General features: G+C 44.6%; 3 protein-coding genes and 1 long non-coding RNA gene across 6 annotated transcripts in view; 2 read left to right on the top strand and 2 right to left on the bottom strand.

The window, feature by feature from the left end:
• The window catches only part of ZNF136 (zinc finger protein 136), a 31888-nt gene extending 20683 nt beyond the window's left edge, over positions 1–11205 (top strand). For both annotated transcript variants that reach the window (XM_033195404.1, XM_033195405.1), the window contains 3 exons: positions 7736–7862; positions 8066–8126; positions 8517–11205. In XM_033195404.1, the coding sequence (XP_033051295.1) occupies positions 7736–7862; positions 8066–8126; positions 8517–9948 (1620 nt within the window). In that variant the 3' untranslated portion in view covers positions 9949–11205. The remainder of the gene's footprint in view (positions 1–7735; positions 7863–8065; positions 8127–8516) is intronic.
• Positions 11206–13461: 2256 nt separating this feature from the next.
• LOC117074179 (protein phosphatase 1 regulatory subunit 14B-like) lies at positions 13462–16132 on the bottom strand. Its single transcript, XM_033195375.1, has 2 exons — positions 15421–16132; positions 13462–13510 (listed from the first exon to the last, which is right to left on the bottom strand). Exons 1-2 carry the CDS (start codon positions 15870–15872, stop codon positions 13462–13464), a joined length of 501 nt encoding a protein of 166 aa, XP_033051266.1. The 5' UTR covers positions 15873–16132.
• Positions 16133–16149: 17 nt separating this feature from the next.
• LOC117076046 overlaps positions 16150–26926 on the top strand; it is a 44279-nt gene continuing 33502 nt past the window's right edge. For both annotated transcript variants that reach the window (XR_004434213.1, XR_004434214.1), the window contains exon 1: positions 16150–17121. This is a non-coding gene — a long non-coding RNA (uncharacterized LOC117076046). The remainder of the gene's footprint in view (positions 17122–26926) is intronic.
• On the bottom strand, positions 23350–24152 carry LOC117076045 (60S ribosomal protein L14-like). Its single transcript, XM_033199010.1, has one exon. The coding sequence runs from the start codon at positions 24114–24116 to the stop codon at positions 23490–23492; it is 627 nt and encodes a 208-aa protein (XP_033054901.1). The 5' UTR covers positions 24117–24152; the 3' UTR covers positions 23350–23489.

Below are 26926 nucleotides of genomic sequence, written 5' to 3'. Positions count from 1 at the left end.
TAGTCCCAGCTACTCAGGAGGCTGAGGCAAGAGAATGGTGTGAACCCGGGAGGTGGAGCTTGCAGTGAGCCGAGATCATGCCACTGCACCCCAGCCTGGGCGATGAGCGAGACTCTGTCTCAAAAAAAAAAAAAAAATTCCATTGCAATCATGGATCAGATCAACTTTATAATAAACTTTATAATTTTGTGGTGTTATTTGTTAAATAATGTGAATTGGGCTGGGCGTGGTGACTCACACCTGTAATCCCAGTACTTTGGGAGGCCAAGGTGGGTGGATCACAAGGTCAGGAGATCCAGACCATCCTGGCTAACATGGTGAAACCCTGTCTCTACTAAAAATACAAAAATTAGCCAGGCATGGTGGCAGGCTCCTGTAGTCCCAGCTACTCGGGAGGCTGAGGCAGGAGAATGGTGTGAACCTGGGAGGCGGAGCTTTCAGTGAGCTGTGATCATGCCACTACACTCCAGCCTGGGTGACAGAGTGAGACTCCGTCTCACACACACACAAAAAATTGTGAATCAATATTCTGTGCATACAATTTTAGGTGTGTTTTTTTTCACATAAATTTTCATGCTCATGTAGTCACAGTTTGTATCACAAGAATTACTTCTCATTCACTTATGATACCAAAAGTTAAATCAAGCTTTTAACCTTTTCCCAAAGATCATAAGGACCATACCTCTTGTCAAAGAAGGTATAAAAAAAAGTCATAAATACGATAGCAAACCATACGTGACTGTGTGGTGTATCAGTAGGAGAGAGCTCAAAAGAATTTCTTTTTTTTTTCTTTTCTTTTTTTTTTTTTTGAGACGGAGTCTTGCTCTGTCGCCGGGGCTGGAGTGCAGTGGCCAGATCTCAGCTCACTGCAAGCTCCGCCTCCCGGGTTCACGCCATTCTCCTGCCTCAGCCTCCCGAGTAGCTGGGACTACAGACGCCCGCCACCTCGCCCGGCTAGTTTTTTGTATTTTTTAGTAGAGACGGGGTTTCACAGTGTTCGCCAGGATGGTCTCGATCTCCTGACCTCGTGATCCGCCCGTCTCGGCCTCCCAAAGTGCTGGGATTACAGGATTGAGCCACCGCGCCCGGCCTTTTTTTTTTTTTTTTTGGAGATGGAGTCTCGCTCTGTCACCCAGGCTAGAGTACAGTGGCACAATCTGGGCTCACTGCAACCTCTGCTTCCCAGGTTCAAGCGATTCTCCTGCCTCAGCCTCCAGAGTAGCTGGAATTACAGGCACAGATCACCATGCCTGGGTAATTTTTGTGTTTTTTATAGAGACGAGGTTTCTCCATGTTGGCCAGGGTGGTCTCGAACTCCTGACCTCAGGTGATCTGCCAGCCTTGGCCTCCCAAAGTGCTGGGATTACAGGCGTGAGCCACCATACCTGGCCCCAAAGAATTTCTTATAGGACTTCTGCTTGCTTTAGGTATATCGATTGCTATTCAAAGAAGCAAGAAACTTCTCTGGATTGTATACTATGAAGAAGCAAGGTTATTTCTGGCCTTAGTTATTGTGATAGTTCTTACCTAGAAGCAAAAAAGATGTAGTGCTAAATTTATTACCTAAACACTGAAATATTTCTTATGATGAATTAGACATGGCTTCCCATAAGATACCTCAGTTGAAATACATAAATTCTAACTATTGATAAATTTTTTTTTTTTTTTTTTTTTTTTTTGAGACGGAGTCTGGCTCTGTCGTCCAGGCTGGAGTGCAGTGGCGCAATCTCAGCTCACTGCAAGCTCCGCCTCCTGGGTTCACACTATTCTCCTGCCTCAGCTTCCCGAGTAGCTGGGACTACAGGTGCCCGCCACCACGCCTGGCCAATTTTTTGTATTTTTAGTAGAGACGGGGTTTCACCATGTTAGCCAGGATGGTCTTGATCCCCTGACCTCATGATCCACCTGCCTCGGCCTCCCAAAGTGCTGAGATTACAGGCATGAGCCACAGCGCCCAGTCAACTACTCATAATTTTTTAAAGTCTCCCTTATTAGTCAAATTAGGCTAATAGCTCTAGGAAAGTTGTGAGAATATAAACCTAGCAAGGGAGAGAGACATGATCACTATTCTAATCAAGCCTCTCTTGCTCAGGTGATATGCTCTTGATGCTGATTTTTCAATATGCCTCATATGCCAGAACTGTAGACTCAAAACATCTAGAATTAAGCACGAATGATGCAGGCACTCAAGACTCTGATACAGGAACACGAAGTGAATAAATTATTGAAATCCTGGTGCTTATATTTTTGTGAGAAAGGAGAGGGGTTGAAAAAAATGGTAAGACTGGTTTATAAGAAGGAAATAAGCACTTTGAAGGAAAATGATGGTGTGAGATAATATGGAAGCTGAGGGTGTGTATGTTCTCTATAGAGGGTGGCGACATCAGTGAGTGAAGAAATGTCACCATTGGTCATTTATATTTCTACCTCTACTATGTCTTCAGCACTATTCAGGAACTGCTTAAGTGTGGATGTAGATAGTACATAGCAATATAGACAGTCCTGCCTTTTTGAGGTTAACAATAATGATTCCCCATAAACATATAGGTATGGTTTATGATCATTTTTGCATTGGTTAAAAGTTTTAGTGTCATATGTGACCTTGACTTTGGACATGGGTATCTGGAACCTGGAGGTAAGGGCACCACTACATAGAGTGTGTGCTAGAACCATGTCAGATCCCTGTTGAGACATCTTCAGTGTTCTGCCCCTCAAGCCACAGGGGGCGGAGCCTGAGGTTATATCCAGTTAGGGACGCCAGGATGGCATATTATTGACCAATCAGGCGCTTCTCCGAGCCCTGTCTGCCCCCAACCTTACCCCACCCTGTTCGATCTTATGAATTTTCTTTTCTTGCACCGGCTGCATTACCTTACTCTTCTGGCTCCTGGCTTCCCTGCCAGTGAGACCAGTGCTCTGCGCTGGCCGTGGCAGCCGGAGGGAGGACCCAGGAGAGCCCGGAAGATGGGAAATGGCGAGTATGGGAAATGGCAAGTGTGCAGGGGCCCAGGGTCCGACATGGCTGGAGGGGCCCAGGCCTCCTCGCTATCAGCATCCGATTTTGTTTCATCTGAGTTGCTCAAATGTGTGGGAAGCAGGGTATGAAATCCACCCCCAAGCTCCCCACCCCCAGCCTAACTGTCCTTGATCTAACAGCAAACTCCTAAATTGTAGGTATAATTTCCGCAGTCCCCAACACCAACCTCTGTTCTTGAATGCACAGTGTTATCAACTATTTGTCTGGTTTATTATTATTATTTTTAGATGGAGTTTCACTCTGTCGCCCAGGCTGCAGTGGCGCAATCTCCACTCACTGCAACCTCCGCCTCCTGAGTTCAAGCGATTTTCCTGCCTCAGCCTCCCCAATAGCTGGAATTACAGGCGCCTGCCACCACGCCCAGCTAATTTGTTTTGTTTTGTTTTGTTTTGTTTTTTTGGAGACAAGTCTCACTGAGTCGCCCAGGCTGGAGGTCAGAGGCGCGATCTCGGCTCACTGCAAGCTCCGCCTCCCAAGTTCACACCATTCTCCTGCCTCAGCCTCCAGAGTAGCTGGGACTACAGGCGCCCGCCACTGCGCCTGGCTAATTTTTTTTTGTATTTTTCAGTAGAGATGGGGTCTCACTGTGTTGGCCAGGCTGGTCTCAAACCCCTGACTTTAAGTGATCCACCCACCTCGGCCTCCCAAAGTGCTGGAATTACAGGCATGAACCACCACACCAAGGTATTTATCCTTCGTTCTCCATTAGAGACAGATGTCATATTTTAAGTTTATCATTTTTACAGAAAGCAGTGGATGACTGTTTTATAAAGATTTATTTTGTGTTTGTGACCTTTTCGCCTGAGAGGTAAGCAGAGAATAACCACCTGAAACTCCATTGTCAAAAACCTTTGTGTCTCTCCTTTATCTTCCCCAAGTGCAAACCCTTATCAGAATGCCTTTGAGTTGAGGTTCCCCTTTGGAAACTTTGCAGGGTTGATTGTCCTCAGCCTGCCCTCTCTTCTCCTGGTCCTGGGGTTCAGAACTGACTGGGGCTGCCCCAAGAAGCCCATAGCTTCCATGTCTCTTGAAGGGTCTAGTGAATATCAGTTCATGCGGCCCCTCATGAGCTGGATGCCCGCTGGATGCCTTGGGCCTGGAAGCAGTGACATGGTTTACCCTTCCTCTGAAAAGCTCACCCCTTGGGATACTCAGCTTATTTTTCTCCAGCCCCAGTTTTCATTCTTTGAAGACACGTTTGTGGTCAGCTAATTGGATGGAGGTATTGAGGGGAAAGACAGAAAATGATTCTTGCCCTCTGGATTCCTTCAGAGTACTTGAAGCGAGAAAAATGATCCCAAAAGACAAGGAAAACCCACCTCTGCCAGGTTATGCAAGAACTTGAAAAGCAAAATGCACTGAGGCATGGGGGTGGGGGCACAATCCACTGTCTCTGGGAAGGGTCAGTGAGCAGCACCAGGGTGGGGGTTGGGGAGATGTCCCATGTGGTAGGATGACCTGACTGGGCAGTTAAGTCAGATTTCTCTGTGTTCCAGGTCAGCAGTGGCTTTCCCTGATTTTGTCACATTAAGAAGATTTGTTTACTTACTTTGTCATGTAAAATGTATTTTACCATTAAAGCTTGAAAGTTAGGCTAAAATATTTCCAAAGAGATAAGAGGTGGATCTCAGAAAAATAAATATCTACCCTTATATTTGTTAAAAATTTGTATTTAATTTTTTTCCCCCAGAAAAATATGCAGTAAGTTTCTCAGTCTGTTCTTTTTTTGATTTTGTTGTTGTTTTTGTTTGTTTGTTTGAGACACAGTCTGGCTCCAGGCTGGAGTTCAGTGGCACAATCATGGCTCACTGCAGCCTCCACCTCCCTGGTTCAAGCAGTCCTCCCACCTCAGCCTCCTCAGTAGCTAGGACCATAGGTGCAGACTACACAACTGGCTAATTTTTTGTAGAGGTAGGGTTTCACCATGTTGCCCAGGCTGGTCTCAAACTCCTGAGCTCAAGTGATCCTCCTATCTTGGCCTCCCAAAGTGCTGGGATTTTAGGCGTGAGCCACCACTCCCAGCCCCTTTTTTGTGATTTCAAATAGAATCCTAGAGTTTAGCCTTGAGAAGGCTACAGAGAGAAAAAGCTCAGAGAAATAGGGAGAATCACTCTTCATTATGGCTTCACATAACTGTATCTATGTATCTATGTATCTATCTATGTATCTATCTATCTATCTATCTATCTATCTATCTATCTATCTATCTATCTATTTTGAGATAGGGTCTTCCTCTTTTGCCCAAGTTGGAGTGCAGTAGCACCCATCTTAGCCTGCTGCATTCTCATACTCCTGGGCTTGAGCAGTCCTCTCACCTCAGCCTCCTGAGTAGCTGGGACTACAGGCATGCACCAGCACTGCTGGCTGATTTTTAAAATTTTTTTGTAGAGACGGAGGTTCTCACTGCATTGCCCAAACTGATCTTGAACTCCTGGGCTCAAACAGTCCTTCTGCCTCAGCCTCCCAATGTGATGGAATTACAGGTACAAGCCTGTTCACCTGGCCACTGAATACATTTTGATGAGAAAATAGGTAGATAAATTGGTGAATTCACCAATTTATTTTTACCAATTTAGTGAAGATTCACGAAGCTGGGTGCGGTGGCTCACGCCTGTAATCCCAGCACTTTGGGAGGCCGAGGCTGGCAGATCACTTGAGGTCAGGAGTTTGAGACCAGCCTGGCCAACATGGTGAAACCCCATCTCTATTTAAAAATACAAAAATTAGCTGAGTGTGGTGGCACATGCCTGTACTCCCACCTCCTCAGGAGGTTGAGGCGGGATAATCGCTTGAGCCTGGGAGGCAGAGGTTGCAGTGACCCAAGACCCTGCCACTGCACTCCAGCCTGGGCGACCAAGCAAGACTCCATCAAAAAAAAAAAAAAAAAAAAGGCCGGGCACAGTGGCTCAAGCCTGTAATCCCAGCACTTTGGGAGGCCGAGATGGGCGGATCACGAGGTCAGGAGATTGAGACCATCCTGGCTAACACGGTGAAACCCCATCTCTACTAAAAAATACAAAAAAAAAAAAAAAAAAACCGGGTGAGGTGGCGGGCGCTTGTAGTCCCAGCTACTCGGGAGGCTGAGGCAGGAGAATGGCATAAACCGGGAGGCGGAGCTTGCAGTGAGCTGAGATCCGGTCACTGCACTCCAGCCTGGCGACAGAGCTAGACTCCGTCTCAAAAAAAAAAAAAAAAAAAAAAGCCGGGCACGGGCATGGTGGCTCACGTCTGTAATCCCAACACTTTGGGAGGCCAAGGTGGGTGGATCACGAGGTCAGGAGGTTGAGACGATCCTGGTTAACACGAAACTCCGTCTCTACTAAAAAATACAAAAAATTAGCTGGGCGTGGTGGCGGGCACCTGTAGTCCCAGCTACTCGGGAAGCTGAGGCAGGAGAATGGCTTGAACTCGGGAGGCGGAGCTTGCAGTGAGCCGAGATTGCACCACTGCACTCCCGCCTGGGCGACTGAGAGCCAGACTCCATCTCAAAAAAAAAAAAGATGGTAAAAAATCCTTCATTTAGTACTTAATTATATTTGATCTGCAGGATAGGTACGAGCTTGTGAGTATTCTCTCTCAGTGTAACAACAGAAGATGGGATTAATTTTCCCAGTTACCAATTGTGAGAACACTGTGAAATGCTTCCTGGAGTGTTTCTGGGGGCTCATCAGGTGGGCAGTATGGGTTATGCGTGTAACAAAATCCCAAACTCTTGGAAGGTGGGAGACCAGAAATTTTCATATTTTTTCCATAAAAAGTTTAGGCACTAAGCTACTCTTATTATAGGTCATTGGGCTCCTTCCCCAAATCCATTTGCCAGATACCAGGAATGGATGTGATACAGGACAGGTGTGCCCTAAAATTGGAGCTTATCCCAGTATGGTTTCTGGCTTTGCCCAGGGAAGAATTCAAGGGCAGGCCAGTGGTGTTAGATGGCAGTCTTTTATTTGACAGTACTGGTCTTTGTGGATCAGTGCTAACTCATAGGCAGTACACCCAGAGTCAGCAACATATGGGCTCTTGGCAACTACGTATATACCCACTTTCAATTATATGCAAATTAAGGGGTGGGTTATTTAAAACTTTCTAAGGAAGGAGTGATAACTTTCAGGTCATTGCCATGGCATTTGTAAACTGTCATAGCATTGGTGGGAGTGTTTTATGCTAATGAGCAGCTAGAGCCTCTAGAGATCTCCGTTCTCGTCATCTGGTTTTGGCCACTTTCTTTACTTTAACCTGCCTGTGCCAGATCCTGTTTTGGCCAGGAGGGTTGTGATCAGAAAACAAGTCCTGTTGGTCTCCTACCTCAGATGAACGTTGTCAGGAATGAGGAGCCTTTTTTTAAGGGCAAGCAGTCTCAGCACTGCTAGTATAAACTCTTTTCCTCACTAGGTGGTAGGACTTTGTTACGACAGGTTCTCCAGGTCCACTGTACAAGCAGACATTAGATGTGACTCAGGCAGCATGTATTACTCCTTGGAACCACCACCAAGAAAGATATCAGACACTGCTATTGCTCTACCCAGTAGTTCAATACTAGTATGAGAGTTGCTGTGTGGAAGGAAGTGAGTATGCTGACCAAACAGTGGAGTAAATGTTTGGAGACCCCTGAAACGTGAACTTCTTAGGAATTGAGTAAAGTTCCCTAGCCCTGTCTGTCTCACCCATTCTCCTCTCCACATGTGTGGGATGCTTCAGGACTCGGTGGCCTTCGAGGATGTAGATGTGAACTTCACCCAGGAGGAGTGGGCTTTGCTGGATCCTTCCCAGAAGAATCTCTACAGAGATGTGATGTGGGAAACCATGAGGAATCTGGCCTCTATAGGTAAGGATTATATGCTTCCATCACTTAGTCAATTGGAGAAGAAGTGTTTCTTGTGCAGTGATGCTGTTCCATGGTTTGCATCATGGAGGAAGAATACTTGGGGGGCTAAAACAGGCATAGTCACAGGGTAACATGAACCTAGAATCTAATAATTTTTCTATAATTTTGCACTAATTCAGAATTTTTCTGGGTCTCTGTTTTAGGGAAAAAATGGAAGGACCAGAACATTAAAGATCACTACAAACACCGAAGGAGAAATCTAAGGTAATCTGTACTCCGACAAAGCAAATTCCATTGAAAGTATCTCAGCATGTCATGAAATTTTAAAAACAGGCAAACATAACTGATAAGCCAAGCTTCAAATTGATTTATTTTTAGAATAGTTTCCCCAAATACATATTCTTCAGTGTAAACAGATGTTCAGTTTTTATAAAAACGTTCATTTGGCAAGAGAATTAAGAAAGTCTATTTAGTACCACTGTTTGAGTGATAGTTGTGGTCAAGCCCATTGCAGAGCATTGAATCCATTCATACTCAAATCAGACTTGGCATCAAGTCTACGCTTTACCTGATAATATTGAAAATGCAAGTTTAATAGCTGTTAATATAAAATGGTTAACAAATCCTTAGTAACGTCCTTCTCATTTTTTACAGAAGTCATATGTTAGAAAGATTCTATCAAAGTAAAGATGGTAGTCAGCGTGGAGGAATTTTTAGCCAGTTTGCAAATCAGAATCTGAGCAAGAAAATTCCTGGAATGAAACTCTGTGAAAGCTTTGTATATGGAGAAGTCAGCATGGGTCAGTCATCCCTTAATAGACACATCAGAGATCACAGTGGACATGAACCAAAGGAATATCAGGAATATGGAGAGAAGCCAGATACACGTAACCAATGTTGGAAACCCTTCAGTTCTCACCACTCCTTTCGAACACACGAGATAATTCACACTGGAGAGAAACTCTATGATTGTAAGGAATGTGGAAAAACCTTCTTTTCTCTCAAAAGAATTAGAAGACACATTATCACACACAGTGGATATACACCATATAAATGTAAGGTATGTGGAAAAGCATTTGATTATCCCAGTCGATTTCGAACACATGAAAGAAGTCACACTGGAGAGAAACCCTATGAATGTAAGGAATGTGGAAAAGCCTTCACTTGTATCACAAGTGTTCGAAGACACATGATAAAGCACACAGGAGATGGGCCTTATAAATGTCAGGTATGTGGGAAACCCTTTCATTCTCTGAGTTCATTTCAAGTACATGAAAGAATTCACACTGGAGAGAAACCCTTTAAATGTAAGCAATGTGGTAAAGCCTTCAGTTGTTCCCCAACCTTAAGAATACATGAAAGAACCCATACTGGAGAGAAACCTTATGAATGCAAGCAGTGTGGGAAGGCCTTCAGTTATCTCCCCTCTCTTCGACTACATGAAAGAATTCACACTGGTGAGAAGCCCTTTGTATGTAAGCAATGTGGTAAAGCCTTTAGATCCGCCAGTACTTTTCAAATACATGAAAGGACTCACACTGGAGAAAAACCCTATGAATGTAAGGAATGTGGGGAAGCATTCAGCTGCATCCCCAGTATGCGAAGACACATGATAAAGCATACTGGAGAAGGACCTTACAAATGTAAGGTATGTGGGAAACCCTTTCATTCTCTGAGTCCATTTCGAATACATGAAAGAACTCACACTGGAGAGAAACCCTATGTATGTAAACATTGTGGTAAAGCTTTCGTTTCTTCGACATCAATTCGAATACATGAAAGAACTCATACTGGAGAGAAACCCTATGAGTGTAAGCAATGTGGGAAAGCCTTCAGTTATCTCAACTCCTTTCGAACACATGAAATGATTCACACTGGTGAGAAACCCTTTGAATGTAAGCGATGTGGTAAAGCCTTTAGATCTTCGAGTTCCTTTCGACTACATGAAAGGACTCACACTGGACAGAAACCCTATCATTGTAAGGAATGTGGGAAAGCCTATTCTTGCCGTGCCAGCTTTCAGAGACACATGTTAACACATGCTGAAGATGGACCACCTTATAAATGCATGTGGGAAAGCCTTTAATGCTCTGGGTTCATGTCAGATACATTAAAATACTCACTGAAGAGAAGCCCTATGAATGTAAGTAATGTGGGAAAGCATGAAATTCTGTCGGTGCCTTTTTTAATACATGAAAGAAAGAATTCTGGAGAGAAGCCGTATAAATGTAAGTAACATGGGAAAGCTTTCAATCATTTTAGTTCCTTTCAGATACAGGAAATAACTCATCACGGAGAAAACCGAACAAATGCTTTTTGGAAGGGAACACATATTTGAGAGAAATCCTGTGTAAAGAGTGTAGGAAAGGTTTTGTCATCACACAATCCTGTCACACATTGAATGCATAGTGGAGAGAACCCTGGTAAATGTAAAGAGTGTGGGAGAGCCTTTAGTCATTTTAGTTCCACTTGAAGCCATGAAAGAACACACAGAGGAGAGAAAGCTCTTGAATATAAGCAATGTCCAAACATTTTTAACCAGCCCACATGCTTTCAACAACATGTAAGAATGCACTCTGGATCAAAACACTATAAATGTGAAAACCACGAGGAAAGTTTTCTATTATAATATACTTTTAAAGTCATTTGAGGGCTCTGTGGCTTCGTGGATTAAAGTACTTGTCTGGCAAACAGGAGATGCTGGGTTTCAATCCCAGCAGGGCCTCATTAGTTGAGGTATTGAATCTGAACAGGTGTTTCGGCTCTGGCTGGGTGTGGTGGCTAACACCTGTAATCCTAGCACTTTGGGAGGCTGAGGCAGGAGGATCAGTTGAGGTCAGGAGTTTGAGACGGAGTTTCAAGTGTGCAAAACATAGCAAGACCTCATCTCAAAAAAAAAAAAGTCATTCAAAGACTTAAAATATAGCAAAATCCTATAAATGTAAGTACTTCAAAAAGCCTCATGCATAGCGGGTCATGTAGTCTCTAGAAAATACATAATAACCTGATAGAAATGTAGAAGCTATATGTATATTTTGTTAATTAGTGGCTCATATTTAAAATAGTTCTCTATGGATTTCAAATGCTTAATCTCACAAAGAAATGTTAAGTTGATATAATCCTGTAAGTAATCTGAAAGCAATAGTGCATGAATTTCATAGGTAGTGTTGTTTTAGGTCAGTATTTAAAATATTTGTCTTTCCATTTTGAAATGTGTTTAATCCAACGATGAATTTAAATGTGTTTCTCATATTCAGGTCTGTTAAATTGTATATGGTTGCTTAATTGTTCTGTGATTGAGGACCACTGAAAAAAAGTCTTAATAAATGTCGGTATGAACCTACTTGCTTCATTTAGCGGGTTCTTGATTCCCTTCCCTCATTATATATATTCCATCATATTTATTGGAACAACTCCTTTTTTTTCCTTTTTTCTTTTTGAGACAGGGTCTCGCTCTGTGCTCTGTTGCCCAAGCTGGAGTACAGTGGCGCAATCTCGGCTCACTGCAACCTCTGCCTTCTGGGTTCAAGTGATTATCCCACCTCAGCCTCCTAAGAAGCTGGGACTACAGCCATGTGCCACCACACCTGGCTAATTTTTTTGTGTTTTCAGTAGAGATGGGGTTTCACCATGTTGGCCAGGCTGGTCTTAAACTCCTGACCTCAAGTGATCCACCCGCCTCAGCCTCCTAAAGTGCTGGGATTACATGTGTAAGCCATCACACTTAGCCCATTTTTTTTTTTCTTGGCTCAAAGAATTTTATTTTCCTTCCTATTAAAGAGTTAGTATTCATTCTAAATATGTAAAGTTTATCATAGACTGTAGTCTCGTGAATTATTATTTCAACCTGTTGTTCTTTACTCGTTATTTATTCTGGCTGTTCTTTGTATAATTGATTTTGGGATAAGGAGACAGCTATGATAGGATAATAAAATCTAGAATGGGAGATGCCTTTCATGAATTGTGTCATGTCAATCTGGGTAATGGGAACTAAACTTTTCAGACTTCATTTCTTTTTTTCTTTCTTTCTTTCTTAAATGGGGTCTCACTCTGTCACCCAGGCTGGAGTGCAATGGCACAATTGTGGCTCACTGTAACCTCAAACTCTCGAGCTCAGATAGTCTTCCAGCCTCAGCCTCCCAAATGGCTGGAACTATAGGTATGTGCCACCAAGCCCAGCTAATGTTTTTGGTTTTGGTTTTTAATCTTTTTTTAGTAGAGATGGTGTCTTGCTGTGTTACCCAGACTGGTCTCAAACTCCTGGCCTCAAGTTACCCTCTAGCCTCAGCCTCTTAAAGCACTAGGATTATAAGCATAAGCCACTGTGCCTGGCCCAGAATTTCTTTCTTTTATGGTTACATGTAGAGTGCATCAAAGCCTAAATTCCCAGAAGGTTAGAACGCAGAAGTGAAGAAGGCATTAGTCAGATTTTGGAGGCATCATACGGAGAGACAGATTCATATGGGCTGTTTGGACATGGTCATCTAGCCCATTTTCCTGATTCTTTGCCCTGCCAATCAAGAGTATCCTCAGCCGGATGTGGTGGCTCACACCTGTAATTCTAGCACTTTGGGAGGCCAAAGTGGGCGGATCACCTGAGGTCAGGAGTTCGAGACCAGCGTGGTCAACATGGTGAAACCCTGTCTCTACTAAAAATACAAAAATTAGCTGGGTGTGGTATCGCATGCTTATAGTCCCAGCTGAGGCAGAAGAATTGCTTGAGCCGGGGAGGTGAAGATTGCAGTGAGCCAAGATCACGCCACTGCACTCCAACCTGGGTGACGAGTACAGAATGAGACCCTGTCTCAAAAAAAAAAAAAAAAGTATTCTCTAATCCACCACCAGCCACTTCACCTCCATGTTCTCAAAGTTACAGATTTCCATAGACGTTCTTACAAGCTTCATATCCAAGATTCAGCTGCCATTTGGATATCCCTGAAAGCCCTAATGTATCTGCCAAGTAATCAGTTCATATTGTCATTGTTGGGAATAGTCTGATGATCTGACTTGGTTCCTGTACGGTCCAGTTTGTACATAAACATTTTTGTCCATAGGGATAGTGAGTGTTACTGATACAGGTTGAGATCTACAATGGCACTATCCAAAAACAAAACCAAAAACCCTACATGAAGCTTGTTGCTCTGCCGCATTATGCAGAGATGGGTCTCACCCCATTCTTTCATGTGAGAATAAGCACCTTATTCATTACAGAAACATTGTGGGTGTGTCCTGTTATTCATAGCTGAATGTAGTCCCTCAGTTTATTTTGAATTATGTTTGATTATATATGATTACAAACAATATACATGTCTTCCTCAAACAAAAGTTCTCACACATTTCTTAGAAATACTAACAGTGTGCAAACAACTTGCTTACTGTCTAGTGAGTTTTGTATTTATTGAGAATATATATTAAAATACCCATTCCAATCATGGATCAGATAAACTTTATAATTAAGCTCTTTGTCCAACATTGTGAGTCAACATTACTGTGAGCTTACAACTTCAGGCCTCTTTTTTCTCATAAATTCTAGTTTTCATGCTTATTCGATTACAACTTTTATGATGATAGTAGTTTTTCATATGCATAATACCAAAAGTCAAATCATGTTGTGAGTGATTTCTTTCCAACGACTATCAGGAACGTACCTGTTGTCAAACAGGATGTAATAAATTGTGGTAATACTACCACAGGCCGGGCACGGGTGGCTCACACCTGTAATACCAGCATTTTGGGAGGCCAATGCAGGCAGATCACTTGAGACCAGGAATTGGAGACCAGCCTGGACAACATAGCAACAACCTGTCTCTACTAAAAATACAAAAATTAGCCTGGTGTGGTGGCACACATCTGTAATCCCAGCTACTTGGGAGTGGAGGTTGCAGTGAGCCCATCGCGCCCCTGTACTCCAGCCTGGGCAACAGAGTGAGACTGTCTCAAAAAATAAATTAAAAAAAAAATACCACCACAAAACAGTAATGACTGTGAGGTGTATCAATAAGAGGGTAGTTAAAAGAATTTATTGCAGGATTTATGCTGCTTTTAGGTTGCTTGACTCCTACTTAAGGAAGCAAAAAATTTCTCTGTATTTGATGTAGTGAAGAGGTGAACTTAATTCTACCCTGGGTAATTTTTTTTTTGAGACAGAGTCTCACTCTGTCACCCAGGCTGGAGTGCGGTGGCGTGATCTCGGCTCACTGCAACCTCCACTTCCCCAGTTCAAGTGATTCTCCTGCCACAGCCTCCAGTGACAGGACAAGACTTTGTCTCAAAAAAACCCCAAAAAACCGCAACAAAAAAACCTTTCAGAATACTTCCTGAAGGATTTGCCAGAGCCTGTTTTACAGCTAACTTTTTCTGGAGGTGGAGGGGACATGGTCTTGCTCTGGAGTAGCTTGGATTACAGGTATGTGCCACCACACCTGGCTAATTTTTGTATTTTGAGTCAAGATGGGTTTTGCCATGTTGGCCAGGCTGGTCTCAAACTCCTAGGGTGAAGTGATCGGCCCACCTCGGCCTTCCAAAGTGCTGGGATTACAGGTGTGAGCCATAGCACCCAGCTGAATATACATTTTTCTAAGGAAGATAAACAACTGAGCAAGGGGACCTGAAAAGATGCTGGACATCATTAAGTAAATGCTAAACAAAAAGGCAATGAAATACCACTTCAAACCCACTAGGATGGGTAGAATGAAAAAGTAAGATAACACATGTCAAGGATATGGAGAATTTGGAACCCTCATACACTGCTGGTGAGAATGGAAAATAGAGCAGCCACTTTGTTTTTTTGTTTGTGGTTTTTAATGTTTTCTTTTTTAAGAGATGGGGTTTTGCTCTGTAGCCCAGGCTGTCATGGCTCACTGCACTCTCAAACTTCTGGATTCAAGCAATCCTCCCATCTCAGCCTCCCGAGTAGCTGAGAACACAGGTGTGTACCACCATGGCCAATTAATTTTTTTTTTTTTTTTCAGAGATGGGGTTTTTGCTCTTTTGTCAGGGCTGATCATAAACTTCTGGGCTCAAGCTATCCTCCTGCCTTGGCCTCCCAAAATGCTGGGATTATAGGCATGAGCCATCGTGCCCTGCCAGGAGTTTCTTTTTTGAGGTAATGAAAATGTTTTAGGCCAGGTGCAGTGGCTCATGCCTGTAATCCCAGCACTTTGGGAGACTGAGGCAGGCAACTCACTTGAGGTCAGGAGTTCAAGACCAGCCTGGTCAACATGGTGAAACCCCGTCTCCACTAAAAATAGAAAAATCAACCAGGCATGGTGGTGTGCACCTGTAATCCTAGCTACTCTGGAGGCTGAGGCAGGAGAATCGCTTGAACCCGGGAAGCGGAGGTTGTAGTGACCCAAGATCACACCATTGCATTCTGCACTCCAGCCTGGGCGACAAAGTAGACTCCATTTCAAAAAAAAAAAAGTAAAAAATGTTCTATAATTGACTGTGGTGATGACTATCTGTTTGCATCTTTGAATATACTTTACTGAATTGTATGCTTAAAAGGGGTGCATTGTGTAGTGTTTCATTTTTATATAGCTTTTCAAATAAATATGACCAGATTTTTGTTTTTTTGTTTTTTTTTTCAAAGAAGAAAGAGTATATATTGGGGGCAGGGAGTGCAGAGGGGAGGGGAGCGCGCAGGGAAGTAGAGCGCCCTTTGACTCCGGTGACAGGCAAGCTCATAGTGGGGCTCCCAGGCGGACCGGCTCGAGACCGATTTTGGGGTGTCGGCGCGGGGTGGGAACACACCTGGCAGTCGTAGAGGCGCGTAAGCTGCTCCAGGATCCACTCCTCTAGGTTGAGGCGCTTCCGTAGTTCCTTGCGGTCATACTTGACGGTGACCTTCCCTTGGCGCCTCACTGGGCCCTCATCGTCCGCGCCACCCGGGCCCTCTCCTGCGGCCCCGGGGGGGCTCTGAAAGTAGACGCGTGGTCCTGGGCCGCCACTGCCCGGCCCGGGGGCCGGGGCCGCCAACGCCGCGCCCCCCGCCGTGCCGCTGTCCGCCATGGCGGCCGCCGGGGCCACGTGCGCGCGTTGGGCCCCTCCCTGCGCCGCCGCCTCCGGGACGCCCGCCGGCTGGCTCGGGTTAGCTCGCCGGCTCAGCTCCGCGCGGCTCCGCGGCGAGGGCGGCGGCGGGGGCGCCCGGGGGCAGCTGCAGCATGCGGAGCCCCCGGGCCTGGCCTGGCCGCGCCCCGCCCCCTCCCCGCCGATCCGCCCGCCCTTTGTCCCCCGCGGCCGCCGCCCGAGCTGCCGCCGCCGAAGCGCTTTCTCTGATGACCAGATTTTTGATCTAATCTGTTAAACACACTAAGTTTCCAGATATACCCTAATTTACATCACTTTTTATTGTTCATTTTTGTATCAGTGAAAATAGGAATTCAGTTACCTTAGGTATATCATAGTCGTTTACATTTCAAAGTTCTCTGGGAACACAATCTGTAACCTATCTAAAATAAATTTTCCTTTAGTGTGAAATGTACACTTCAGAGTTTAATTGAAATATCTCACAGCTGTGGTTAGTCTGATAAGCGTCCTTGCATCCATGCTAGGGATGTGGGTTTCAAAGAGATTGTAAATGTGTGGGGATTGGGGAAGAGATGGGTGGAGGTCTCAATGTCGTTAGCCGTCAATATCAGAATGGAGCTAGACTCTTATTACACACAGTGAGGTCATTTTTAAGTGTCTGTGTTTGTGAACGGGGCTCACAGTTCCACCAGTGCCCTCTAGACTCAGGCCAAGTCCCTGGCCCCTGGAGGAGTCAGACCCTGTTGTTCCAATCTGGACTTGCCTGGGTGACCCTCTTGCTGTAGACTTGTGCCTTAAAGGGTCAGTACATCTGGCAACTGAGGCTGGAATTCGCTGCTCAAACTTGTGTCCCCGCGTTCAGAAACAGCCGCGACAGGATGCCGGAGTCCATCGAGAGGCTGGGAACAAGTTCAGCTTCTATGCAACTGCCCCTGCCTGGGACTGGTTTCCGCCTGGACAGAAGCAGGGTTTCCCCAGCGACACGACCTTTCGCAGCTCTGTCACTCCAGGTGAAGAGGGCGGGGCTTCGTGAACTGCCCAATCAGAAGCGCCACGTGGAAGGTGGGTGGGGCAACGCGTCACAAAACAGGTGGACGTCGTACGCCATTACGCAGCGAGGTTGCTGGGCGCCTCGACCATCACATGTCCGTAATAGCTCCTGCTATGAGCGCCGTGGCCAACGCTGTATACGATGAGGGAGGACGGCCAGACACCTGGAAGCCGGAAAATGGTGAGTGTGCGGGGCCGGTGTCCTGAGACCTGAGGAGGGACAGGTTGGAACCGGCCGGAACCAGCTGTGGCGGCACCCTGGGCTCCCGTCGGCGACTTTGGAGTCTGGGACCCGGGTCTCTCGGCCGCAGAGTGGGACTGGGCCGGCGTCCGGTACCCCGGGTGTCCTGTCCCGTTCCCGCGCTACGCCTTAGGCCCCGGCGCCCTCTCTGGGCAACTCCACCCCCGCAGCCCCGTGTCTCCCCAGATTGCGCGGGAGCCCCGGAAGGGTCATGGGGAGGTTTCCGACTAGTGTGTGGCGTTCGTGCGTGGGACGAGCAGTGGTCCGGGTGGTCCTCAGTCCCTCCTTTCTCTGTAAAGGTCACCCATCTTCCCCTGAGGTTTCCAAATGTACGGAAAGCAGTATGTCAAATCCATAATCCTGGCTCCAGACTACCTCTTCCTGGGGCTGGCAGTAAAATTCCTAAGTTTGCGGATCCCTTTTCGCATTCCCAAAGTCTGACGTCCCCTCTCCAATTCACAGCGTCATTATCAGTTATTTGGCCTCTGGTGCATTTCACACGGACGCCGTGTTTCTCATTTTTCCAGAGAACCAGGGATGACTCGTTTTAAAAGATTTATTTTTTGTTTGCGGATATTTTACATGCGAGGAAGGCAAAGAATACTTGGTTGTTTAAATCCTTATGACTCTCCTTCCAGTATCTCTCCTGAGCACAGACACCCTACAGGAACTCTTAGGTTGAGGCTCCTCTTTGGAAACTTCCCTGGGTGACATGTCTTTTTAGCAGTTTCAGGTCGGCACTGCCCGTCCTTGCCTTTGTATTGTTGAAAAGATTTGACCACTTATTTGGGTGTCATTTTCTTCATGTATCTGAAATGTATATAATCAACAGCTATTAAAAGTATTATAATTTTTTATTTCTAATTTTTGTGGGTACATAGTAGGTGTACATATTTATGGAGTACATAAGATGTTTTGATGCAGGTATGCAACGTGAAATAAGCACATCATGAAGAAAGGGATATCCCCTCAAGCATCTGAGTTGCAAACAATCCAGTTACACTCTCTAAGTTATTTTAAAATGTAGAGTTCTTTTTTTTTTTTTTCACCCATTAACTATACTCTCCTTTCTCTCAGGCTCCCACTACCTTTCCCAGCTTCTAATAACCACCTTACTCTCTAAGTCTATGAGTTCAGTTGTTTGATTTTTATAATAGATCCCACACATAAGTGAGAAGATGTGGTGTTTATCTTTCTGTGCGTGGCTGATTTCGCGTAACATAATGATCTCCAATTCCATCCATGTTGCAAATGACTGGATTTCATTCTTTTTTATGGCTGAATAGTACTCCATTGTGTATGTGTACCACTTTTTTTTTTTTTTTTTTTTTGGCAGAGTCTCACTCTGTTGCCCAGGCTGGAGTGCACTGTGTGATCTTGGCTCACTGCAACCTCCGCCTACAGGCGATTCTTGTGCCTCAGCCTCCCGAGTCACTGGGATTACAGGCATGTGCCTCCATACGGGGCTAATTTTTGTATTTTTAGTAGAGATGGGGTTGTGTCATATTGGCCAGGCTGGTCTCGAACCCCTGATCTCAGGTGATCACCTGCCTCGGCCTCCCAAAGTTGTACCACATTTTAAAAATCCATTTATCTGTTGAGGGACACTTCCATTGCTTCCAAATCTTAGCTATTGAAACAGTGCTACTACAGATATTGGAGTGCAGCTATCTCTTTGCTACACTGATTTCCTTTCTTTTGGGTATATTCCCAGCAGTGGGATTGCTGCATGGCATATGGTAGCTCAATTTTTAGTTTTTTGAGGAACCGCCAAACCGTTCTCCATAGTGGTTGTACTAATTTACATTCCTATCAACAGGATACAAAGGTTCCCTTTTCTCCATGTCCTCTCCAGCTTTTGTTATTGCCTGCCTTTTTGACATAAGCCGTTTTAACTGGGGTGAGATTGTATCTTATTGTAGTTTTAATTTGCATTTCTCTGATCACTTTTTCATATGAGCACCTTTTCATATGCCTGTTCACCATTCCTATGTCTTGTTTTGAGAACTGTCTATTCAAATCTTTTGGGCATTTTTTGATTGGATTATTAGATTTTTTTTCCTGTAGAGTTTGAGCTCCTTATATATTTTGGTTATATTAATCCCTTGACAGATGGGTAGTTTGCAAATATTTTCTCCCCTTCTGTGGGTTGTGTCCACTTTGTTGATTGTTATCCTTTGCTGTGTGGAAGCCTTTTAACTTGATGTGATCCCATTTACCATTTTTGCTTTGCTTGCCTGTGCTTGTGGGGTATTGCTCAAGAAATTTTTGCCCGGACCAGTGTCCTGGAGATTTTCCATTTCTTGTGGTAGTTTCCTGGTTTGAGGTCTTTGATTTAAGTCTTTAATCCATTTTGATTTGATTTTTGTATTTGGCAAGAGATAAAGATCTATTTTCATTCTTTTGCATATGGATATCCAGTTCCCAGTACCATGTATTGAAGAAACTGTCTTTTCCCCAGTGTGTATTCTTTGCACCTTTGTCGAAAATGAGTTCACTCTAGGTGTGTGGATTTGTTTCTGGGTTCTGCATTCTGTTCCATTGCTCTATGTGTATGTCTTTATGCCAGTACCATGCTGTTTTGGTTACTATAGCTCTGTAGTATAATTTGAAGTCAGGTAATGTGATTCTTCCAGTTTTGATCTTTTTGCTTAGGACAGCTTTGGCTATTCTGTGTCTTTTGGGGTTCCGTATCAATTTTAGGATTTTTTTTTCTATTTCTGTAAAGAATATCCTTGGTATTTTGGTAGGGATTGCGTTGAATCTCTAGATTGATTTGGGTAAATGGACATTTTAACAATATTGATTCTTGCAATCCATAAACATGGAATGTTTTTCCATTTTTTTGGTGTCCTCTGCAATATCTTTCGTCAGCGTTTTATAGTTTTCACTATAAAGATCTCTCACTTCTTTGGTTAATTCCTAGGTATTTAATTTTATGTGTGGCTATTATAAATGGGATTACTTTTTAAATGTATTTTTCACATTGTTCACTGTTGGCATATAGAACTGCTACTGATTTTTGTATGTTGATTTTGTATCCTGCAACTTTACTGAACTCGTTTATTCTTACAGTTTTCCTGTAGAGTCTTTAGATTTTCCCAAATATGACATCATGTCATCAAAAGAAAAAAAATTTTAAAGAGGCAAGAAAGAGGTGAATTTCATAAAAAATAAAACACTTCAGTATTACATTGAAATCGGAAAACACTTTTTTCTTTTTTTCTTCCCCTTAGGTTGCGTAGTAAGTTTCTGAGGTCTGTTCTTTTTTTTGTGGTGATTTCAAATGGAATTTCAGAGCATAGCCATATGACACCTAGAAGTATCCAAATATGATTATGAGAACATTTATTGCCATAGAAATAATAACTGACATTTCTTTTTTTTTTTTTTTTTTTTGAGACGGAGTCTCGCTCTGTCAGGCTGGAGTGCAGTGGCACAATCTCGGCTCACTGCAACCTCTGCCTCCCGGGTTCAAGTGATTCTCCTGCCTCAGCCTCCCTAGTAGCTGGGACTACAGGTGCCACCACCATGCCCTGCTAATTTTTGTATTTTTAGTAGAGACGGGGTTTCACCATGTTGGCCAGGATGGTCTCGATCTCTTGACCTTGTGATCCGCCTGCCTCGGCCTCCCAAAGTGCTGGGATTACAGGCATGAGCCACCATGCCCAGCCCAATAACTGACATTTCATTTTCTGAAAACAATAGACACTTGTGGATTTCGGGGACTAGGGCTGGTTTGCTAAGGTGCCTTACAATTTTCTTAACACTTTACACATAAATACTTGATTTGAGAGATTTTGCTGAATTCTTCAAACATTGGGTTTGTCTCATTTAAAGTATCTGTTTAGGCTGGCTGTGGTGGCTCATGGTGATGTGATGTGATGGCTCATGGTGGCCCAGAACTTTAGGTGGCTCATGAGGTGGGAGGATTGCTTGAGTCCAAGAGTTCAAAATCAGCTTGGGCAACATGGCAAAATCCTGTCTTTACAACAAAATAAAAATAAAATCTCAGTGGTGGTCCAAAGTAACATTACTGCCCAAGCTAAGGCCATCTTTGAGCCTGCCAAGAGCAGTAATTAAAGGCCGTGTTGGTTCTTCTTGGGGAGCATCCCTGTTCATACCACTAAACTCTTTATACTGAGAGAAGCTACAGAGCACTGGAAAGCTGGGGATCCATATGCACATGTTTTGGGTGGAGGGGTTGCTTTCTGAGGTTGTAACTGCAGTTTTCTTGGGCGTGTTTTTTAGACATGAGGTTTCTTTTGCATTCACGATGTTGATGCATTCAGAGTATAATTCTCTTTTTTTTTTTTTTTTTTTTTTGAGGCGGAGTCTCGCTCTGTCGCCCAGGCTGGAGTGCAGTGGCCGGATCTCAGCTCACTGCAAGCTCCGCCTCCCGGTTTACGCCATTCTCCTGCCTCAGCCTCCCGAGTAGCTGGGACTACAGGCGCCCGCCACGTCGCCCGGCTAGTTTTTGTATTTTAGTAGAGACGGGTTTCACCGTGTTCGCCAGGATGGTCTCGATCTCCTGACCTCGTGATCCGCCCGTCTCGGCCTCCCAAAGTGCTGGGATTACAGGCTTGAGCCACCGCGCCCGGCCTGGAGTATAATTCTTAACATATTGAGAAAGTGTGTGAAATTCAGGAGTGCTGTCTCCAGGACACAGGGCTAATGAATTTCGGAGGTTATTTTGGGGTCAGAACCTTAAAGTATCCAGCTGAGGGTTTCTTCTGCCGAGAATTGAAGCCTGGGAGAGGAAGCGTTTTCACACTGCCAGGGGCCAGTTAGGGTGTGCGGAGCTCCCGGAGTTCATTCCTGTCGCTACTCAAGTGTCTCTTCCCTTCATCACCAGGGACTGTTCCACTCTAGAAGTTACATGTCAAAGGGAAAGCCTGGACCTCAAGCATGTTAAGGTGTTTAACTTCTCGAATATGGGTTTTCCTTGTGAATTGTGGGGAAGCAGCCTACTTATCTGAGCTAATTAGAATACTTATGTTTCCTTTGGATTATTTTATCTGTTGAATATTATGGCCCTTCAACTCTGGTTTCCTTTATCATTTTATAATTCTATTGCCTGTGTCAGTGTGTAAGATTTTAATTTCTTTCACTTTGAAAATGAAGGTTGTTAGATATGGTGGGAGTAAGGCAAGAACATTCTGGAACTAAAAATGTTTCTTGAGGCCAGAGAACCTCAAGATACGAGATGGGTATATTTAAGTTCTCAGTTACTTTTTTCATTTTTAGATCAGTTTTTATATGTGAATGTCCATAGAGAACTTTGAAATTTGAAAGGGTATACAGTTGCTAAGACAAATGAATTCCTGATTCCATTGGTAAGAGGAAAACACAATTGAATTCCTGTTTTAATTGATGTGAGGAAAACTACTAAAGTTTATATAATCTTTGAAACTCCTGCTATATTTAAGGGATTAGGCCCAAATCCATAATGCATTTATTTATTGAGATAGAGTCTCCCTCTGTCGCCCAGGCTGGAGTGCAGTGGCACAATCTTGGTTCACTGCAACCTCCCAGGTTCAAGTGACTCTCCTGCCTCAGCCTCCCCAGTAGCTGGGATTACAGCTGTGCGCCACCACACCCAGCAAATTTTTGTATTTAGTAAAGACAGGGTTTCACCATGTTGGCCAGGCTGGTCTCAAACTCCTAACCTCACATGATCTTCCCATCTTGGCCTCCCCACGTGCTGGGATTATAGACGTGAGCCACCACACCTGGTCTGGAATCCCTATTTAATGTTTGCTAACAACATAGGACTCACCCTTCCCTTTTTTTCTTGTGACCCACACCTGGACAAGCTGATGAGTCCAAGGGCTGCCTTCTCTGTCATAGGCAACAGATTTAAACCACGCAACCACCTGCCCTTATAGTGCCCAACTCTACCCCAACCACACGGTAAACAACCAGGCCAGGCTCCTTTCTTTGCTCTCTCAGGCCATTTCAGTTATGCTTGATGGGTCTGCCCTGCTCTCCCCCAGATCTCAACAATGTGAGCAATAAGCCTTTTAATACCCCTCTATGCCAGACCATCATCAGTTTCGTCAGAACTACGTCTCTGAAGGTGACCACAAGGATTGGTGCCGTGAGCATGTTGTCCAGACACGGATTGCCACTTGTTGGTCCTTCATCTCTTTATTTATTTATTTTAAGGAACTGATTATTTAATGTTTATTATAATCCTATTATCAATCTGCCTCCTAACTCCAGCCTCAACAGGCTTTAAATCCAAAGGCTTAAATACATTTGCCAACATGTCAAAAAGAATCTTTGTTACTTTTTTTGATTGCCACTTATGCTTTCTTGCCAGATGCCTTTGGAGCAGGTGCTTTCTGGGCTGGAGCTTTTTGACCCTTCTGAGCTTTTGGAGCAGGTGCAGCCTTCTGGCCTGTGGCTTTCTGGGCAGGAACCTTCTTACTCGCGGTGGTCATCTTTTTTGCTGGAACTTCAGCAGCAGCTGCAGCAGCAGCAGCAGTACCCTTAGTACCAGGTGCTTTTTTGGGAGAAGCTTTCAGGAGAGCTGCCTTTTGAAGCTTCTTAACTTCATTCTTGATTATTGCGTTCCTCATTTTCTTTGCCTTCATAACTTTAAAACGATCAAAATCTGTCATCTTGGCTTTCCTTTCTCTGGCTTCAATCTTCTTGGCCCATCGTGTGGCTGCCCATTTTGTATTGATGTCTGCCCTCTGCCAGGCTTGTCGGACATACTTCTGGCGGGCACTGTGTGGAAACTTGAGGATGAAATCAGTGAGCTGCATGCACTTGAAAGGCATGGCCTGTCTCCTCACTTGAGTGCAAGGTCCATCGACCAAAGCCCTGTTCTGATCAGTAATACCTACAATCGCGACCAATTTTCCGGCATGAGGTCCAAAGGAGACGTAGGCCACCCGGCCAACCTCCACAAAGCGCCTGAACACCATGTTGGCAGCGTTAAGCGAGAAGGAAGGAGGCCCGCCCAACCGTGCGCATGTGTAGAAGCCATCTCTTTATTTTTATTATTATTTTTTGAGGCGGAGTCTCGCTCTGTTGCCCAGCTTGGAGTGCAGTGGCACGATCTCAGCTCACTGCAACCTCTGCCTTCCCGGTTCAAGCAATTCTCCGGACTCAGCTTCCTGAGTAGCTGGGACTACAGGCGTGTGCCACCACGCCCAGCTAATTTTTTGTATTTTTAGTAGAGATGGGGTTTCACTATGTTAGCCAGGATGGTCTCAATTTTCTGACCTCGTGATCTGCCTCGGCCTGCCAAAGTGCTGGGATTACAGGTGTAAGCCACTGCACCCAGCCTTTATTTTTTTAATTAATTATTATTATTATTTTTTGAGACAGAGTCTTGCTCTGTCACCCAGGCTGGAGTGTGGTGGCGTGATCTCAGCTCACTGCAACTTCTGCCTCCCAGGTTCAAGCAGTTTTCCTGCCTCAGCCTCCCAAGTAGCTGGGATTACAGGTGTGCATCACCGTGCCTGAGTTATTTTTGTAGATATTCTCTTGCTCTGATTTGCTAACCCACTGACCTGCCTGATGGCCAACATGTCTGGTGAGCTGCTGCTGGCTAGAGAGCTGGTGCTTCAAGTGTGCTGCTCTGTGTTATATGTTGAGCCCTACCAAGTATGGATTCTATATTCCGCTGACTGAATCCGCCTTTTTAAAAATAATTCTTTGGCATTTAAGAGTAGGAATATGCTATTGGAACCCTCCTTCAGTTGATGCTGGATCTATCTGTGTGTTTAGAGTGAAGCTGTGCCTGATGCTGGGTTGGCCCTGTGTGCAGGGCGGTCTGTATACACCCTGTACAAGAGGTGCTCCTGAAACCAGTCTCATTTAAAGAGGAGAGAGAAAGGGAGGAAAGGCAGCCATCAGGTGGCGCACCGAGTCCACACCCCGAAAGGCACAGGGCTCACCAGGACCTTAAGGACCTCTGCTGTTGCTGCTTTCTGCTTCAGGTGCCTTTATCACAACAAATATCCTGACCCTGGGGCATAGACAGGACAATATCCATGATTCCCCAGTGGCATAATGAAGGGGTTAGTTTAAACCTGACATAGGCTAGAGATTCTTAAACCCTATGAAGGAACCATTGCCATGGAGGAGACCCCTAATTCTGATGACACTGAACTGAGCTTCTCTGGAGGAAAAAAAATGGTAACTGTCCCATTAGAGAAAATACCCTTTTTCCTTGAAGTATATGCACTGACGAAAAAGAAACATGGAAGGAAGGGAGGGAGGTGTCCCTTGACCTCTTAAACTCTTAGCCTGGGGAATCTAGTGTGACCCCATGTCTCTCTCTCTCGTTTTTTTTTTTTTTTTTTTTTTTTTTTTTTTTTTTTTTTTTTTTAACAATGCTAGTAATAAGAGGGTTTAAACCTCTATGGCTTACTGATTTACTCTATTAAAGTAACTGTTTTATCATACATATTGTTTATGTTTGTGGTGGGGATACTAAATATTAGGATGGGCATTGATTTATCTTTTATTTATTATTTTTATGTATTTATTTATTTATTTATTTTGAAATGGAGTCTCGCTCTGTCGCCCAGACTGGAGTGCAGTGGCACGATCTCGGCTCACTGCAAGCTCTGCCCCCCAGGTTCAGGCCATTCTCCTGCCTCAGCCTCCTGAGTAGCTGGGATTACAGGTGCCTGCAACCATGCCTGGCTGATTTTTTTTTGTATTTTTAGTAGAGACAGGGTTTCACCGTGTTAGCCAGGATGGTCTCAATCTCCTGACCTTGTGATCCACCCACCTCGGCCTCCCAAAGTGCTGGGATTACAGGTGTGAGCCGCAGCACCCGGCCTATTTATTTATTTATTTTTGAGACGGAATTTCTCTCTTTGCCCAGGCTGGAGTGCAGTGGTGCCATCTCGGCTCGCTGTAACCTCTGCCTCCTGGGTTCAAGTGATTCTCCTGCCTCACCCTCCCAAGTAGCTGAGATTATAGGTGTACGCCGTCACGCCCAGCTAATTTTTTTGTATTATTAGTACAGACAAGGTTTCACCATATTGGCCAAGCTAGTCTCGAACTCCTGACCTCAGGTGATTCACCCGTAAGTGCTGGGATTATGGGTGTGAGCCAATGCACCTGGCCAATTTTTTTTTTTTTTTTTTTTTTTTTGAGACAGAGGCTCGCTCTATCAAGCTAGAGTGCAGTGGCACCATCTCAGCTCACTGCAGCCTCCACATCCAGGGTTCAAGTGATTCGCCTGCCTCAGCCTCCCAAATAGCTGGGATTACAGGCTCAGGCCACCATCCTTGGCTAATTTTTATAATTTAGTAGAGATGGGGTTTCACCATGTTGGCCAGGCTGGTCTGGAACTCCTGACCTCAAGTGATCTGCCCAGCTTGGGCTCCCAGAGTGCTGAGATTACAGGCGTGAGCCACTGCCCAGCTTGGGCACTGAGGTATGTCATATGCATAGGGCTCATATATGACGTAAACAGCTTTTTCACAGAAGGTGCGTAAGTTGATCGTACCAAAATCGTGAGTATGATACCTGAATTCATAAGAATAAAATTGTTAATAGAAGTATTTTAATAACAAAATTGTGTATGTATGTTTCTTTTTGTTGTTTTTTGTTTTTGTTTTTGTTTGGAGATGGAGGCTCGATCTGTGGCCCAGGCTGGAGTACAGTGGTGCAATCTCAGCCCACTGCAACCTCCAAGCCTCCTGGGTTCAAGCAATTCTCCTGCCTTAGCCTCTCGGGTAGCTGGGACTACAGGTGCATGCCACTACCCCCG

This window comes from Trachypithecus francoisi, unplaced genomic scaffold (genome assembly GCF_009764315.1).
Source record: "Trachypithecus francoisi isolate TF-2019V2 unplaced genomic scaffold, Tfra_2.0 Lachesis_group5, whole genome shotgun sequence".
Lineage (NCBI taxonomy): Eukaryota > Metazoa > Chordata > Mammalia > Primates > Cercopithecidae > Trachypithecus > Trachypithecus francoisi.
This window is presented reverse-complemented; position numbering and strand designations above follow the sequence as displayed.

What these genes read in the sequence shown, in the direction of transcription:
- LOC117074179 (XM_033195375.1), bottom strand. Translation starts at nt 15,872, where the DNA reads ATGGCGGACAGCGGCACGGCGGGGGGCGCGGCGTTGGCGGCCCCGGCC. An exon ending in AACAAAAAAACAAAAATCTG is followed by an intron (nt 13,511 to 15,420) that starts GTCATATTTATT and finishes GTTTGACAACAG; the next exon opens with GTACGTTCCTGATAGTCGTT.
- LOC117076045 (XM_033199010.1), bottom strand. Translation starts at nt 24,116, where the DNA reads ATGGTGTTCAGGCGCTTTGTGGAGGTTGGCCGGGTGGCCTACGTCTCC.